This window comes from Miscanthus floridulus, chromosome 14 (assembly GCF_019320115.1).
Source record: "Miscanthus floridulus cultivar M001 chromosome 14, ASM1932011v1, whole genome shotgun sequence".
In the NCBI taxonomy this organism is placed as follows: domain Eukaryota; kingdom Viridiplantae; phylum Streptophyta; class Magnoliopsida; order Poales; family Poaceae; genus Miscanthus; species Miscanthus floridulus.
The window spans coordinates 38,491,291-38,508,570 of record NC_089593.1 but is presented as its reverse complement, the minus strand read 5'-3'; the positions used below and the strand labels follow the sequence as shown (position 1 = coordinate 38,508,570).

Sequence of the window (17,280 nt, the reverse complement as noted above, 5' to 3'; positions counted from 1 at the left end):
CGGTGAGACCAAGGAGGGAGCCGCGGATCGGTGATGAGGTTGTCGGCGTTGGCCACGTTCAAGCAAGCGCGGGCGAGCAACTTGCGTGCTCGTTTGGTCTCGATGGACACTTTGCCTCCAATGATGGTGTGGACGTGATCAGTTGGCTTGATGTACTTGTGACGGGGATCTACGTCTTCATTGTCGTTGTCTTCGTTACGCTGCTCCCCTGCGTCGTTAGGCTTGTCGGATGTATCCAGAGCCTGTTGGCGTGTGTAGATAGATTTGAGGATACGGTAATTCTCCATGGTATGGTTTTACTTGGGATGGAGCTGGCAGGGTCCTTTCAATGCTTTGGCGTAGTCTTCTTCGTAGTTGCGACGTTCGCCACCTTTTTTAATGGTGTTGACCTCGCCGTCGTCTTCCCGAGCACGCTTGCCCCTATAATCGTCACGGCGATTACGCCGCTGATTATGCTAGTGGTGGTGGTCGCAGGAATCGTTGCGCTGGTTGCGGCGATCAAAATTGTTGTTCCGACCACGGTTGCTGCGGTAGTCGTCGTGGTGTGGGGGGTGGTTGGAGCGTGGAACCCTTGCTGCTTCTTCGATGATTATCTTTTTAGCATCATTGGCATCCGCATATTTTTTAGCAGTGGCCAGGAGCGCTGTGACTGATTCAGGTCTCGTGCAGAGGAGCTTGTCCCTTAGGGCATCGTGGAAGCGGAGACCAGTGATGAAAGCCTCGATTGCCTCATTGTCGAAGATTGACGAGACCTTGATGCGCATCTCCGAGAAGTGTCGGATGTACTCGCGTAGTGGCTCATCTTTGCGATCTCGAATCCGCTGTAGATCATATTTGTTGTCGGGTTGCTCGCAAGTAGCAATGAAGTTGTCGATGAATGCTTGCTTGAGCTCTTGCCAAGAATCAAAGTAGTTCGCCAGCAAGCTGACCAGCCATTGGTGGCCTGCATGGCCGACGGTGACTGGGAAGTAATTAGACATGACATGCTCGTCAGCCATGGCTGATCTGCACGCGGTTTCGTAGAGCATGACCCATAATTTGGGGTTCTCCTTGCCATCGTACTTCTAATGTTTTTTGAGCTTGAAGTTCTTGGGCCATATGACTTGGCGAAGGTGTGGAGTAAACTGCTTCAAACCTAGAGGGCCGTGGGTAGTATCATATTCCATATGGCGATAGCTTTCGTGGGATGCCCGATCGTTGGCTCTTTGGTTAATGCGATCGCACAGATCGCGTTCTCCGAGGTAATGGTGGAGATCGTTATTGCCATCACGGCGATCCTGGTTGCCACCCTGGTTAACCCTGTGACCGCGGTTATCACGACGATTATTGCGGTTGTCTCGGCGGTTGTTGTCTCGGTAGTCGCGGTGGTTGTCGTCCCAGTAGTCACGGTGGTTGTCGTCCCGACCACCATCATGGCCACCGTTTCTGCCTTGACGGTTGTCTGATGGGTCGTTGTTGCGCGAGCCACGTTGGTTGGGTGGCTGTGAGCGACTTGAGTACTAGCGGCTATGGCTTGATTCAACTAAGATGGATGGAGCCTGGGCTTAATTTACAATCTCTGCGGTCTGAGCCATAGCAGCCATCAGGTAAGCTTGTATATCATCACGAACTGCCTGGGTTTCCAGGGTATTGGGTAGTCGTTGCATTGTCACCATAGCAATAGCTACGTTGGCGCTTGGGGTCCTGAAGACCTGCTTGTCCCCCACCTTGTCAAAGGCATTGTTAAGGTCGCGCGGCTAGACCCTCATGCGTCGTGCCTCCTCTTCTGCCCCAGCTTCGATTTGTCGGCGATTAAACTGGTCAATATCGCGTACTTCGCGTGCTAGCCTTTCTTGTTCTATTTCGCCAACTGCCGGTGGTTCGTCATTACTAACAACATTGATCAAGTCTCCTCGCCTTGGTGGGAAGGATGGGAATCGTGGGAACCCCGGGGCGTGGTCTAGGATATCCAGATCGTATTCAACACCTTCATTGTCATGATGCTGGAGCTCGATGTGGACGGAGCCATTAGATGCGATGCCGGACGAGGAGCTTGAGCCACCCTCTTGAACTGTGTGGACCAATCCTTCTTGACAATCCTCAATCCAGACCATGTTGACGAAGTTGTGCAGGCCGTAGGGCTAGGCCTGGTAGTTCTCCATTGAGGCTTCGTACTCGAAGAGCTGGAGACCCGTCGCGAGGGCTGGCTGGCGACGAACGGAGCGCCCTTCAGGAGTAGATGTGACCACGAGATCCGTATCGAGTCATGCAGGACGACTGGCCCGAGCTGGTCGGGTAGATCTGTTATGGGTAGTGGTTACCTGCTCATTAGGTTGACTTTGAATCAAACTTACCAGAGCTAGGGTTTCGGTAAGTTTGGTGCTGACCCGATCGATGGAGTCAAGCAGGTCGGTGTTGTCAATCTGCCTCTCTTTGTAGCGAGGAAGCGGACGATGGGTTGTCGGCGTGGCTGAAGATGATGCTGGCATGGCCGGAGCCAAATCCACCATGGTCGGAACTGTAGCCGATGCAGATGAAGCAGTAGTCAATGCAGATTGAATCCGCGCCTCCTCCGTGGTCTTGGCGATGTAGTCGTCAGAGCCAGTGGTCCAGGTGATCTGGCCGATGGTGAGCGTGAGGCCGTTCGGCATAGCCATGGAACCAGGGATGATGACAATCTTGTTCGTCTAGAGAGTAGTACGCAGCGTGCCACTGTCGATGAAATATGGTCGGTAGTCTACCTAGGGGTATGCCCAAGGTAGTAGATTATCGGCAAACAGATGCGCAAGCTACAAACAAGATGGTGACGCAAGACAAACATGAGGTTTTATCCAGGTTCGGCCGCCGTGAAGGCGTAATACCTACGTCCTGCGTCTGATTGTATTGCTGTATGTCAATGAGAGATGTTTTTAGAGGGGTCCCTTGCCCGCCTTATATAGTCTGGGGGGCAGGGTTACAAATCTGAAAACTAATCCTAACCAGTTACAATTGCCATAGGTGGCCGGATAAGGAATCCTATTCTAACCGACCAGGATCTTGCTTGATCTCCAAATCTTTCTTGATTCCTTGCGCGGGATTCCGAACAGATTGGCTGGGCCACGCGTCGTCTTCTAGTGGGCCAAACCCCCTGGTCCGGGCCGGCCCAAGCCTAGCTGTAAGGCTATAGGGGTTAATACCCCCACAGAAACAAATGCTTCGAATCTTATAAATGTGTCCTTTGTCACCTGGTAGTAGAGGAAACCTTAGAGCACCGTTTCTAAGCTACCATTTTGCAAGATCTTTCTAGAGCCTTTTGAATGTTAACATTCCTACACATGTCAGTTTCCCAAAAACCTTTACCTCCTTCAGTGATAAGATTCAATCACATTTCTTTATGAATGGAATCATTCTTCTATGTTGGACAATTTGGACCACTAGAAATGACATAATTTTCAAAGGAGTTCAAATGAATCTTCATGACTACAAGATGAATTTCACTAAGGAAATCTCGCTACTATCCTTTAGGGCCAAGTCACAATTTCAACAACTTTTAACTTATAGATCCAAAATCTCTTGTAACTTTTTGTTTGGCGCTTATTTTCTTTCTCTCCTTTGTTTCTTGAAATTTCTTATATTTAAACTCTACTTTTGTTCTTAATATATAACTGTTGTCTGTATATTGGGCCCTGGGTACCCTTGTCACATGGGAAAACAACCAACCTAGACACAGGGTTGGCTGATCCGACTACTCGAGAGGCCCAAACTAGTTTAGCTACCTCATCTACTTGGTGGACAAGGCAAAACAAGATATATTAGAAACTAAATAACATGTAAACTAATTAGGACTCTATTTATAATCCTACCCCTAGGCTATGTAAGGAGGAGATAGGGATAGTACCCTGATCGGTCATCCCAACTCAGATCTTAAGATCATTCTAGCGCATGCTCCACCCATAGATACACCGTTGTGATCCCCTACTTGCAACTTACCCCAAACACACAACGCTCAAGCAATAAAAGATGATATGGAGATAGGACACCTCATACCTGAACCAGTATAAATCTATATCTCGTTTGCTATCCGTTTGACCCACTGCTATGATACACAAATTACTAGTTGTAGGTAAAAAACAACGACAACTGCATAGTCGTAAGGAAACTAGTTCAGTCACCATTCACCTCGTGCTAGTGATGAGAGACGAAATAGTATCCCCCCACGATTTTTCTCCCCTAACACTGATTTATTGAAACGACTTCAGCTATACACTACTACACAAAATCTTTTACGCAGCACTTGTAAATAGGTCTTGGAGGCGGGCAGGCTTTTAAACCGCCTCGATTAATGCTTGAATTAACCGAGGCGGTTATTTTTTATTAACCGAGGTGGTCCTAAAATCTATTAACCGAGGCGGGCCCTCCAAAAATACCCCCATTTTTGGAGGCGGACCTCTTCTAAGGCCCTCTCGCTTAATAGTGGCCAAGCCCTCTAGCAATCAGAAAAAGCCCAAACCAGCGCGATATCACCCTTGAGTATATATACGGTGACCTAGGGTTTCACTCAGTCACTTCCCCTCACTCATCACCCATCGAGCGCCGCTCTCCCTCACCGAGCGGTCCTTCACCACCCTCCTTCTCCCCCACTCAGCACCCGAGCGCCGAACATCTCTCTCCCTCTCCCTCTCTCTCTAGCTCTCCCTCTCCCTCAGTGGCCACGACGCGACCCCTCTCGGCCGCGCGGGGCGGCGTGTGAGGGCGGCCATGGCGCGGGCCCCTCCCGGCTGTGGCGCAGGGTGGCTTGGCCCCTCCTGGAGGTGCAGAGCAGCAGCAACAACGCGTGGCGAGTGGTGGCGCCGATCCTGTCCGATGGAGCAGCAGCAGCGGGTGGCGGCACGGATCCGGCCTCCTCTCCTCCCTCCATGGCTCCACCGGTGAGTGGCGTCATGGATCTGGTGGGATGGAGCCACCACGACACGGATCTAGCGGAGAGGTGGCCTCCAACGGCGGATCCGGTGGGTTGGAGCCCGCTGGCGGCGGATCCATGGATCTGGCAGTTAGGAGCCCTCCGGTGGTGGGCTCCACGGCGAGGAACGTGGTGGCGGCGGGCTCCACGGTGGCGGCTCCTCCCGGATCCAGCGTCGGGCGGCCGGATCCCGGCTGTCAGGCGAGGATGCTGCCACCGGCGAGCAGCTGCGGTGGCCCGTGGATGGGCTCGACGGGCTTATCCACGGGGTTTCCTTATTTTTTTTTGTTTTTTAATCGATTTACCAAGTCGGGCATCCAACCGCCTCGAAAAATACCCCATTTACCGTGACCTTTGTGCCGAGGTGGTTGTGATGCCCGCCTCAATTAATCGTTTTTGCCCACCTTGGTAAAAATTGCTGTAGCAGTGATATATGTCATTTTCTAGTCGAGATATGACCGGATCAATATATATGTCGATTCCCGTTTGTTCTTTTCCATCGTGTGAACACGAATACTACTAGAACTGCGTAAGTACGTATCCAGAGCAAATAAAACAACAAACAAGTACTGCACATATATATGGATATCTAGTGGAGGAGGACTCTCGTGGATAGCTAGGTGATCGAGAACCTGCTGGGAACTTAGTGACCACTCGATCGTTTACTTGTCCGAGCAAGTTGTTCGTTGGATTGGATGGTGTTCACATGGATTGGTCCATATAATTCCGTATCTAGATAGCTTTGGCAATTTATTTGTCATATATTCGGTCAGGATTATATATACACCCTCCGTTCTGTAACATAGTGCATTTTAGCATTCAAAATTTATCCTCAAATATAAGGCATTTTAGGGGACAAAACCTAGTTTTGCATTAAATACTTTTTATTTATCAATCAATCATTATTAATCACGTTGATGATAGTGTCTGATTAGGAAATAAAATGAGAATATTCTCTTTTATGTTCTCTCTTAATTTGTCTTAAAAATTCCTTGAATACACCGTATTACAAGACAGAGGGAGTACTTGATTTCCAGAAGATTTATTCATCATATTTGGCCATTGTTGATCGTTGAATGCCATTATTCATTTTTAGACGGGTCGTTTATTTGTCACTTTGGGAAGATCTAAGAGAAAGATCTGATATAGGACCATGCATGTGCATGCCTTCATATTGAGAGCCGGTCTGCACACTGGATTTATGCAGAAAATTAATTAACATGGGAGTTATATTATATGCACATGGATTGGTATATGATTTATTTTTTCCATACCCAAGGGATTCCTAAAAAACTGGATTATTTTGAGTCTATATTGTACCGGCAAGCAGATGAACATAAGAAAAAGATATATCTTGCACCATGATCATTGCCTTATTGAGTAAATGGCTTTTTAGACTCCTCACATCTGATGGCATTTAAGAGCAACTCCAAGAGCCTTTTTAAATCCTTTTTAATTGATAGGAATATACATTTTAATAAAAAATACCCAGCACCCTCTTTAATTGGATTTCTAAATACACATCATATATTCCGCATATGTTTCTAGAGTGTGCACAAGGGCATTTAACAGTGAGGACGGCTCACTAGTGCACAAGGTATAGTTCTTGGAGATGCTCTGGCAATTAATCATTGCTAGCAAAAATATCTTTCATCTAAATCTTTAATTTAAGTTTAGTAGAAATCATGTGACTCATCTTTTGGTCCAATATTATGAAGGTTAACCATGATTTTTTCTTCTTTCGATGATTCATTGTTAAGAACGGATCACAAGAGAGGTTTGAGGGGGGGGGGGGGGGGGGGGGGGGGGGGGGGTGTTAATGATGTGTGCTTTGAAGGACTCTAGTAGGTATTCAGCCTTTACAATGTAGCAAGATCAAAATTTATCATCGAAGTTATGCATCATCAGATCAAATTGATAAAAACACAAATGGTTTTGAGACAACTCGTGCCGTGGTGAACACGAAAATTAAGAAGTGGACCTACATACATGCACGCGCGTAGAAACGGGAGCAGCGGCGAGAGTACCAGAGAGTGCCGGGCACACATCGAGATATTTTAAGACGGGCTTTTATTACTTCCACCACAAAGCGATCGAGCAGTACCCTCCTTTGTTTCTCCAGCAACTTCCTCCTCCATCTCTCTCTGTCTCTGTCTCTCGCATGAAGATCGGGTGCGACGCGTGTGAGCGCGCGGAGGCGGCGGTGCTGTGCTGCGCCGACGAGGCCGCGCTCTGCCGCAGCTGCGACGCCGCCGTCCACTCCGCCAACAAGCTCGCCGGCAGGCACCACCGCATCGCGCTGCTCCCGTCGTCCACCGCTCATCCCTCGCCCAGTCCCATCGTCGACGGCGGTCACCCCGCCTGTGACATCTGCCAGGTATATACGTCGTGTTACGTAGTATCCTAATTCCAGCTAACTGCCGTCGGCCGGCGTTGTAGCTTGTATAGGCGCTCGGCCGAATGAGGTTTCAGGCGATCAATTAGCGGCAGCAAAAGGCCAGGTTGCAGTGGCCTTGTATAGCAGCATGCATGGAGCAGTCCCATGTAAAATTTGCTTCATCAAAGAAAAAAAATGTAATTTTTACTTAAAAAATTAAGGTTTTTAAGTTTTGTCCTAATTAGTCAAACTTTTCCTAATTTAATTAAACTATACAAACTATGTTAACATATATAATTATAATGCCACATAATTTACCATCAAAATATATTTTATTCTAGATTTTCTTAAACTAATTTAATGGTGTAGATGTGTTGATGAACACTTCTATGAATTTGTTCAAAATTAAAGATGATTGACGTATGATATAAAACTAAAAAAAAACATCATACCCAACATTATTTTGGAACAGAAAGAGTACAAGTATGGAGTTTTCTTTTGTTAGTCGAACCGATTTTCAGCTGATGAGGATACCCATTTCTTCATAAAAATTTCTTGTTAGTTACATGAAAGAAAGGTTTGCCTGGTTGTTTGTTGTTGCCTCTCTCATCCAATGTGCTCCAGTGTCCTGAAAGCTGCAGCGCATGAGAAGTACATACAGCGATGATATCACAACCCGTACGTACTCCGTATCTGATGGGATATCTTTGCACATGATCTTGTCACGCTACTTGATACGATCGTTTAATTGGTGATGCACAACGGCCTATTACCACTGACATGTTATAAATACGCAATATTAGCGGTCCCGCAACCAATGTTACTAGTATTATTATGATTCTGAATAATTAAACACCGAGTCACCGTAGATAAATTTGCGCGCGGTAAAAAAAAACGTCACGAATTCTTCTGCCCGATGTTGGTGCTGCCAGGAGAAGACGGGCTACTTCTTCTGCCTGGAGGACCGCGCCCTGCTGTGCCGGCCCTGCGACGTCGCCGTCCACGCCGCGGGCGTCCACGTCTCGTCACACCGGCGCTTCCTCATCACCGGCGTCCGCGTGGGCGACGTCGAGAGCCTGAGCCACCACGTCCCCGGCAGTGACGGCGCCAGCCCCAGCCCAAGCAACAGCAGCGGCAATGGGAGCAGCAGCGTTCCCTGCTGCAGCTCCGGCAACCCGATGACGACGACCATGCCCGACAATGTGCGGCCGTCATCGTCGTCGGTCCGCGCGGCGGCAGCGACGACGGCAGAGGGGTTGGGCGGGCAGCAGTGGCTGTGGAGTGAGTTCTTGGCCGACGACGTTGGCGTTGGCGTTGCCATGGAGCAGTGCTGCCAGGCTGAGCTATCTGAACCTGGCTCGTCCAGCCTTACTAGATGCTGACACGTTGAGATCTCATCGGATCATTTGAGATGATTTATGGAATCAGCTGATCAAAGAACAAATGTACTAGTATCAAGTGTTTGGTGAGTTTTAGCCTCTCTTAACTATGCATCAAGTGTTATAAATTCTTCGGGATTAAAAGAATATAAATTGTACTCCGGTTCCACAACTTTGGTTGTTTTCAAGTTTGGATATAATTGAGGTCAAAATTAACAAATGGTCAAAAGGATAGTACAACACTACATGGCACGGGGACAACAGGTACGACTAGCTAGCGGTGCCAGCCGTTGTGCCAAGGCAACAACGCAAGTATGGCTTCCCTTTGGTGGCTGTGTTTGTTTCCCTCGTACAAAAGTTTAGCCCTATCATATCGAATGTTTGACATATGTATGGAGGATTAAATGTAGACTAGTTATAAAATTAAATGCACAGATTGAGACTAATTTGCGAGGCGAATTTTTAAGCCTAATTAGTCCATAATTTGACAATGTATTGCTACAGTAAACATGTGCTAATGACGGATTAATTAAGCTTAATAAATTCGTCTCGTGAATTACTAAAGACTCTTGTAATTTTTTTTATTACTATCCTAACACTCAATGTGACACCCCTATGTGAAAGCATCTCCAACAGTTCCCTAAATATTCATAGCCCAACTACTAAAAAGGTTTTAGAAGAAAAAAAGGATCATCTCTGATAGTTTCTAATATTAGACTTTAAAAAATCAAATGTTGGTCCTCCTTATGTATATTTGAACACATATGTAATGCAGGCGATCAGCATTCATGTCAAAAGAGGCATCAGGCGGCGGCAGCAGCAGCAGCAGGAGGTAGGCATCAGCAGGTAGGCATCAGCGGCGACAGCAGGTAGCAATCAGGATCAGGAACAGCATGGCTGGCTACTAGCTGCTGCTACACGCTAGCTGCAGCTATGCTCTATCTCGATCGGTCTCCCGGCCATCAGCAGGTACCGCAGGCACCAGGATAGCACCGATCAAACATAGCGGCCAGGATAGCACCGCGCGACACCATCAGCAGCTACCGCAGGCACCAAGATAGCACCGCGCGACCGCGCGCCGGCAGCCATCCACGGCAAACATAGCGGACAAACTTAGATACGGCAAAACCTAGCGACGGGCAAAACCTAGCGGCGGCAGAGGCCGGCACGAAGCCATGGCGGCGGCGGCGCAGAAACCCATGGCAAAACGGTTTGATCGGAGTACTACTATGTAAAAAACCACATCACATACGCGCGTTAAGAGACAGTACAGATGCAAAAAAGCTCGTCTGTAATAAGACGTCTGTAATAAGGTCTTATTACAGACGCGCAAGGTACTAATGCAGATGCGTCTTATGTATAAGCGTCTGAGTGAATGCAAACGCGCGTCTGAAATAAACTGAACACGCGTATGTAACAAAAGTTAATTCCGACGTTTGTTACCGAAAAACGTATGTAGGTTTTCAAATGCTACAGACATGCGTTGTGTTAGAGCGACTGTAGTACAATAAATACTTAGGACGCGCTATGTCACAACGCGTCTAAAGAGTTTAAGAATACTACAGACACGTGTTGTAACAAGCCGTCTGTAGACTTTCATAAAACTACAGACGCGCCTTCTTAAAACTTGTGTGCGGACTTTCAGAATACTACATACGCTCGTTCTGGCAACGTGTCTGCAGAGTTTAGAATACTATAGACGCTCATTCGTTACATTCATCTGCATTACGAAGAATACTATAGACGTGTATACTTAGCGCGGGTCTATATTATTTATTTATCACAGACGCGTATGCAACTACACAGGTCTGCCCAAAGCAGACCACTGATATCATAATTAATATATACATATAAACCAGACCTGTAGATATCACAAAAATGACATCACATTTCAAAATTGTTCACTTAATAAGAACAAAAATTGTTATTGCTATGTTCATCACACAAACTAATTAAATAGACTCACGGTAGCTCAAACCAAACAGATAAGCTCCCAACACCCATACAAAGTCCTGTGCATATGATTCCAATGCATCTAAACAACTGCTTTATGAAACTCGCCTTTTTGGTCGATGATCTACGACACAATGAACATGGCAATCTTCTCTCTAATGTCCTCTAAGTTGATTCGAGTGGTCAGCACTTCAAATTCCTGTAATGTAGCCATAAGATGATGCTGCATAATTAGTTTACGTGCATTGAAACATACATCTAAATACTATGGAAAAGGCTATTTATCTAGCACATAACTATATATTCAGACTAATATATACGCAGCGATGATAGCAGCAGCACATTAACTGTGCACAAGGCTATTCCAGCAGCAGCAGCAGTAAACATCAGCAGCAAACATCAACTTAGAGATTGTTATGGCGTCCTCAACGGGATGAAAGAAATTGCTAGGACTTAAGCTCAGAAACAATAAAAAAAGGACATCGAAGTGCGAGACTAGATATTATTCCCTCTTGTCCTCTGTCTTCCTTCCGTCCAATAAAATCTCATTAGACTATGACTTTGGTCACCCTTTGGGACACCCTTAAGTTTAGGCTCATCCAAGTTGTTCAGTTGACATAGGGGTTCTTCTCAAAAACATTTCCTACATGTTACTTACCTATTTACATGCATGCTACCTACTTAGCTATATAAACACACATACACAGCCTAGCTGGCTATGGTTAAACAACAGCATAAGGTGGCTACACTTTCTCCTAGACAAATGTATAGTACCATCCAGATCAGACCTAGCTAAAAGTCAGGGATGCTGAGCCTTGGAGTTTTCAGCATTGGAGGATCCTAGTGTCACAATCAACGTCAAACAACAACTAATAAGTAAATATATATCTGTCGTACCTCAGGATAATCCAATTTGGTCTGCCCCATCGCAAGCATCAAGTTGTGGGCCGTATAGAACCCACAATTGTTGTCCAGACCTTGTTGCTGGCATTGCGAACATATTAAACACATGGTAAGCTAGGGAATTGAAACACTAATTCGATCACATTTGGAAGTGACGCACTACTTACTGCAAATTTGGTGGCATGGGTCAACTTAACATTTTTCTGCCTGTTCTTTGCTTTGGGTACGGATTTGCCAAAAGCCCTACACAGACATGAGTTGTTGTCACATTTTTTTGACTTTCAGTAACATAATTAACAAAGAAACACATGTGTCAATAGTAGGTTAGAAAACACTCACTCATCTATCATAGATTTCAACCCACTCAAATCTGTCTTCCTGCCTCTATTGGAGTTGAGGTATAAGACCTTCTACCACTTGGGAATGGTGATGACATCAATCCAGTGCACACCACAGTTATGCGCAAACATCACATAGTCTTTCTTGGCATGTTTCTTTAGGCTTTATTCCAGATACGACACGCTAAAACCTCTAGCCCTGGTCATGCTGTCTATTGACAATGGATTTGGATCAAGAAGGCCAACCGAAACAGACATGTCCCTAGCTTCTACAATCAGGCATCTAGGAATAAAGTAGCATACACAAGCAATTTAGCAAGAAAATATATGAAGAACATCCCTACACAACAATGAACGAGTCTAAAATATAAGAAATTGTACTTATAGTGTCAACCAGCGAAGAATGGACATATCCAATGCATCTAGTGTGAAAAGGTCAAACAAATCATCTAATCCCACAACGAAAGGCTTAGTTTCTAAATCACGCCCAAAATGTTGGCGCTTGAACGTATCGACTATCCCATCCGTTCTATTCTCTGCACATGCTTTCATCTAGTAGGCATGAAGAGCAACACACCTAGGTCCTTCCTTCTCAACATTTGTTGCTGATAGAATTAGCTGTCCAAATTGGAACTTAGGGTTGTCCTTTATCCATAAAGTTCCAACAGGGGCACTCTTAGATGGTTTGGTGGGTTGCGCCTCCTACTGCTTTTGCTTGCCACCCACCTACTGTTCTATGTCACTCTTGGCTTTTCTAGGGGCTGATGAATGTGTCATTGTAGCAGTGAGGACTTAGTTGACTTGTCTTCAATAGTGGCACTCTTCGCCGTCCCATCTTGTGAGGATGAAACATTGGCTACCACAAAAGTCCTTTAGATTGCTTTTGGCTGACCCATGGCCAGGCAGTGGAGGTCTTGGTGATCTTTGAGAAGAGAGCACCTTCGGTGATACCACAATGCAGCCCCTACTCCACTGGACCCTCTTGAATAGAGCCTCTCCAAGAATTGTTATCTCACCACTTGGGGGTGGATTTGTCACAATGCCCTCATGTTCCGGATATACAAAATCAACATGTACAACAACATATCCATCATGTACTAGAAGTGAATATAGATCATTTTGCTTTGGGAATACATGACCTGTTGCTACTACCTCCATTTTACCTCCAGGGTTGATTACAAGTGTACACGCTGTTGGCTCTGTAAGAAGGTCCACAACATTCAGATCTAGAATTCCACCAAGTTCATCCAACTATGCAACATTGCAGACTGCATATGAGGCTAAGGCACAGCTGCTCTGTCGACCACCTACAGAGGTAGGGGTGTTGGAAGGTGACCTCAAAGGCACTCTTTATTCACGTAGCATGTCCATGATATCCTTAGTGACCTTCGTGGTAACTTCTTGTGTCACTTGGCTCATAACTTCTTCTTTAATGGCTTCCACATCCACATTTGAATGCTTCACCTTTCTGTACATGCTGGTGCAATCCAGCCAATACTTCCACCCACAGTAACTAGACACACCACGCATGCGCCCTGTCTGTTCTGGTTGGTCCAAGACCTCTGTGAGCACATCTCTTTCCCTGACCAAAGTGAGCCCTGAAGCTTGAAGTTCTGCTTCCTTCTCTAAAATTTGTCGAGCGACACTTTTAACTGTTTCTATCGCCCAACGAATCTTAGCAGTACCTTCTGAAATAACCAATGTACTCCGTGCACACAACCAATTCCTAGGGTGACTAGGAGGATAATTGTTCCAAGGATTACTTATGCCTGTGACAGCTAATTCCCTATCCTCCTGCTCCCACTTTTTGGCAATCCCAGCATACCCTACTGTCCCCAGGCAGTGGTCATGCTTGTTCCTCTCATAAAGCTTCTTGTATTTGTCACTTGTTTCCTTTGCTTCTTCACTCTCCTTTAGTTCCACAAATTTTGCCCAATCTTGACGCGGAATGTATGGGTGCTTCACCGTGGCATCCGACCCTTTTCTGATGAAACATCGTACTAGCTCACTTTTGTGGGTTCTCCAACTTTTGGCTACCATCTACATCATCATCTTAAATGCCCTATCCTTCAATGCATCTAGAAACTCCAATCTAGGCTGCACACACTCATCAAATAATGATCACTTGTCCTCTTCACTTAGGTCATTGAATGAAGGCAAGATCAAGGATATTCTTTGTCTAGGAATCAGACCAGCAAGCTTCCTCATTCTTATCTGGGCCTTCTTCTCAGTGGGCATCCCAGCTAGAGTAAGCTCTGTGACAACTACAGTGTCCTCTGGCCACTGTGTGACTATCCTCTTTCTACGGCGGCGACATGGAGGTTCATATGGCTGCCCCTCTTTAGTAACATCTCTCTCCTCCCCCTCTACAGTAACATCTATATGCTGGTCCTCTATACTAGCATCTATCTCTTCCTCCTCTACACTTATTTCATAGCCGGTTGATGACTCACGTTCCTTATCAGCCTATAAAACAAATTTTAGTAAGGTTAATTAGTGACCAAGATAGACCTCTGCTATCTCATAGTAAGTAGTGTTAGTATATCAAAGCTAAAGCTTACCATTCTGATAGGGATATGTACATAGTCAACAGCTAGCACTCACAAGACACAACTAACACCAATGATCAGCCTTTGTTCGTTGCTAGATTCCTAGAAATAGCAAGTAAAAGGAGTAACTTAGTAGTGCAACAGTGGTAGTAGTGATACTTGGTAAAAGAATATAACATGTCTAGAAATCTCTATGTCTATTATCTAAATGGACAGTTTGTGCCTATAACAGAATAGAATTTTCCTAGTCTGACCAATAAAAGCAGACATGCTACCCCACCTAAGTTATTAGTTCGGCTATTTTACTGTCCACATAAAGCAGGAACATTTCGATAAGAGGAAACTAAACTTATTGGTAACAATAGCTTAGACTTCATTATATGGTATATCTAATACTAAAATAGCAAATCCAAACTATCTATAGGATTGGCAAAGCGTTCCTACGATCAATTGATATCTCCTTTGTGTTCATAAATAACATGGAAGCAAGATAACCAAATTAATAAGCACCAAACTAGAATTAAAGAACAACCTAACACAAATATGGGTTACTCCAAACAAGAGTAAGTTCAATATGGACTGCACTTTGAACATTTGTTCTTAAGTCTAATAAACAAAACTAACTCATTAATCTTTTAAACATGAACCCTCTAAATGAAGACGTGAGACGTGCAGCATAAATACTCCAAATATCACTCATAAACAATATATGAAGTGATATGGTCATGCCTTTGAAAGCACACCTATAGCTATGTATATAAGAATTTACATATAAGTTACAAAAATAGAGCACGACAATATCACATCAGTTGTCGTCGGGTTGGATATCCAAGCACATGGCTATAAACTTTTAGAGCACAAGGATGGATAGAATACATAAATGTATAAGCGATGTTTATAATGATAATATAAGCATAAGCTAGATCATAGGGGTCATAATATTAAATTATTGACCAAAAGAATCACAACTATGCCTATTAAGGCTAGAACAAGTGTTGCGCAAGAAGTACAAGTGAAAGTGCATTTGCCCCCTATGTGGGTTTCAGTGTATTGATGACATCCAAATTAGGGACTAATGTGATCTTAATAAGATATGTCGCAGCTATTAGTCCCATGAAAGACTCAAAGAGTTGATAAAGATGAAATGGTATCCCTTAATTTTTGAAGTTGTAAAGGCGGACGAACTCAAAGCGCTCTCCAAAAATTTTATATTTTGTTTTGAGTTTAGGATCCGCCGCACTATAAAGAGGGATGCAAACTTATTTGGTCTGAGGAAGATAGAGTGCTCAAGCATAAAAATAAAATCAGAAGAGAGACACTCTAGCACTTCACGAGCATGTAGAATATCTTTTTGAGACTTTTGGTGTCAGAAGTCCTGACGCCCAGTCACTTAGCATGCGCGGTGACTATGGCTGTCAAAAGTCCCGACATGAGTTAGAACTCCTGATGGTCGGAAGTCTCAACTTAGGTTGGAAGTCCCGACATCTAGACATTGGCTGGCTCGCTGACTGCTCTCGTCGGAAGTCCTGACGTACGTCGGGAGTCCCGACCATCGAAAGTGCCGATGTACGTTAGGAGTTTCGACATTGACCTGCTCGTAGTGGCTTTGACCTAGCTATGAACAATGTTTTCTTTATAGGTCAGAAGTCTCGAGATCTGCATCGGAACTTCCGACGTAGATCTGAACGGTTAGATTTCTACCTTGAGTGTAAATAGCTCTCTCCTCTCTTCTAACCGTGACTCACTCATTCATTGCAACCTACTCACGATCAAAACTATAACACCCTAGGTGTTAAGCATGCATTTGGCATTGGCATTGCATGAGCACAAGCATCATTGATCATTCATGAGCATGAGCATCTCAAAGTTTATCTCTATGATTGCTTATATCACCTGTGTTTGTTACTAAATGCTTTACATATGCTAGGTTTTGCATGTGACCAATATATAAAATGTTTGTGGGACCCTAGGAGTACCTTTAACATGTTTAGAATGTCATTTGGAACAACTTTGGCATTCATGACTTGGACCAATTTGGCCTCTAAGTCATGGTTATAGTGTAAGTTATCATTTTCAAGTTGCATGATTGACCTAAGTTAAACTATAGCATAGAGTGTTTGCATGGCAGTGCACCCTTAAGCAAAGTTGTAGTACTTGACTTGAGTAACAACTTTTATTTTTAGGTCAGGACCTAATTCGGTGCATAGCATGCTCAAAAAAGTCCACAAGTAGCAATAGAATTACTGTTTTTGACTTTGAAAATTTTCTGTCTTGAGCTGGTTTACCGTTTCAATGAACCTATGTTTGACGCGTTGTAGTTTGTAAACTAGGCCGATCTAGACTGAACTCATTTAATCAAAGTTGTAGATCTTGTGTAGCTTTACAATTCTTGTTAAATAAGTTTTTGCGAAGGATAAACGGTTTAGGAGTAACGATCGCGTGAAATCGCTCTGTCAGTCGTGTTCATTAGGGCCTGATGCCGTTTCGACGCTGGTGTTAGTGGCCGACCAAGGGCAGGCTAGGCGCGCCGCATGGCGGCCGTACACTTGCACCGGCCTAGCTGGTCTGGCCAGCGTGGAGGGATAAGGCGTGCGCCTCTACTGCTCGCTCCATCGCTCTCGCCCACGCCAGAGCAGAGCGGAGCGCCGTGCCACCGCGCCATCGCCATCGCTCCGCCGTGCCCACTCGACGCCATCGTTGCACCACTACCCAATCTAGCTTGCCAGTAGCTCCACCATCATCACCTCTTCCACCCAACCTGTAGCCCCTCTTGCCAAGCCAGGGTGAGGGTGCATTTTGCTTCGTCGCCACCACACCATCACTGGAGCGCCACCACGCGCTCGGCTCACCTTAGCCACACCAT

The 17,280-nt window shown here is 45.3% G+C and overlaps 1 protein-coding gene and 1 pseudogene across 1 annotated transcript; one reads left to right on the top strand and one right to left on the bottom strand.

Moving 5' to 3' along the window:
• Positions 1–6,942: 6,942 nt before the first annotated feature.
• LOC136505208 (B-box zinc finger protein 21-like) lies at positions 6,943–8,846 on the top strand. The gene is made up of 2 exons (XM_066500350.1): positions 6,943–7,295; positions 8,228–8,846. The coding sequence occupies exons 1-2, from the start codon at positions 7,080–7,082 to the stop codon at positions 8,675–8,677; spliced, it is 666 nt and encodes a 221-aa protein (XP_066356447.1). The 5' UTR covers positions 6,943–7,079; the 3' UTR covers positions 8,678–8,846.
• Positions 8,847–11,865: 3,019 nt separating this feature from the next.
• Positions 11,866–17,280, bottom strand: LOC136503372 (uncharacterized; annotated as a pseudogene).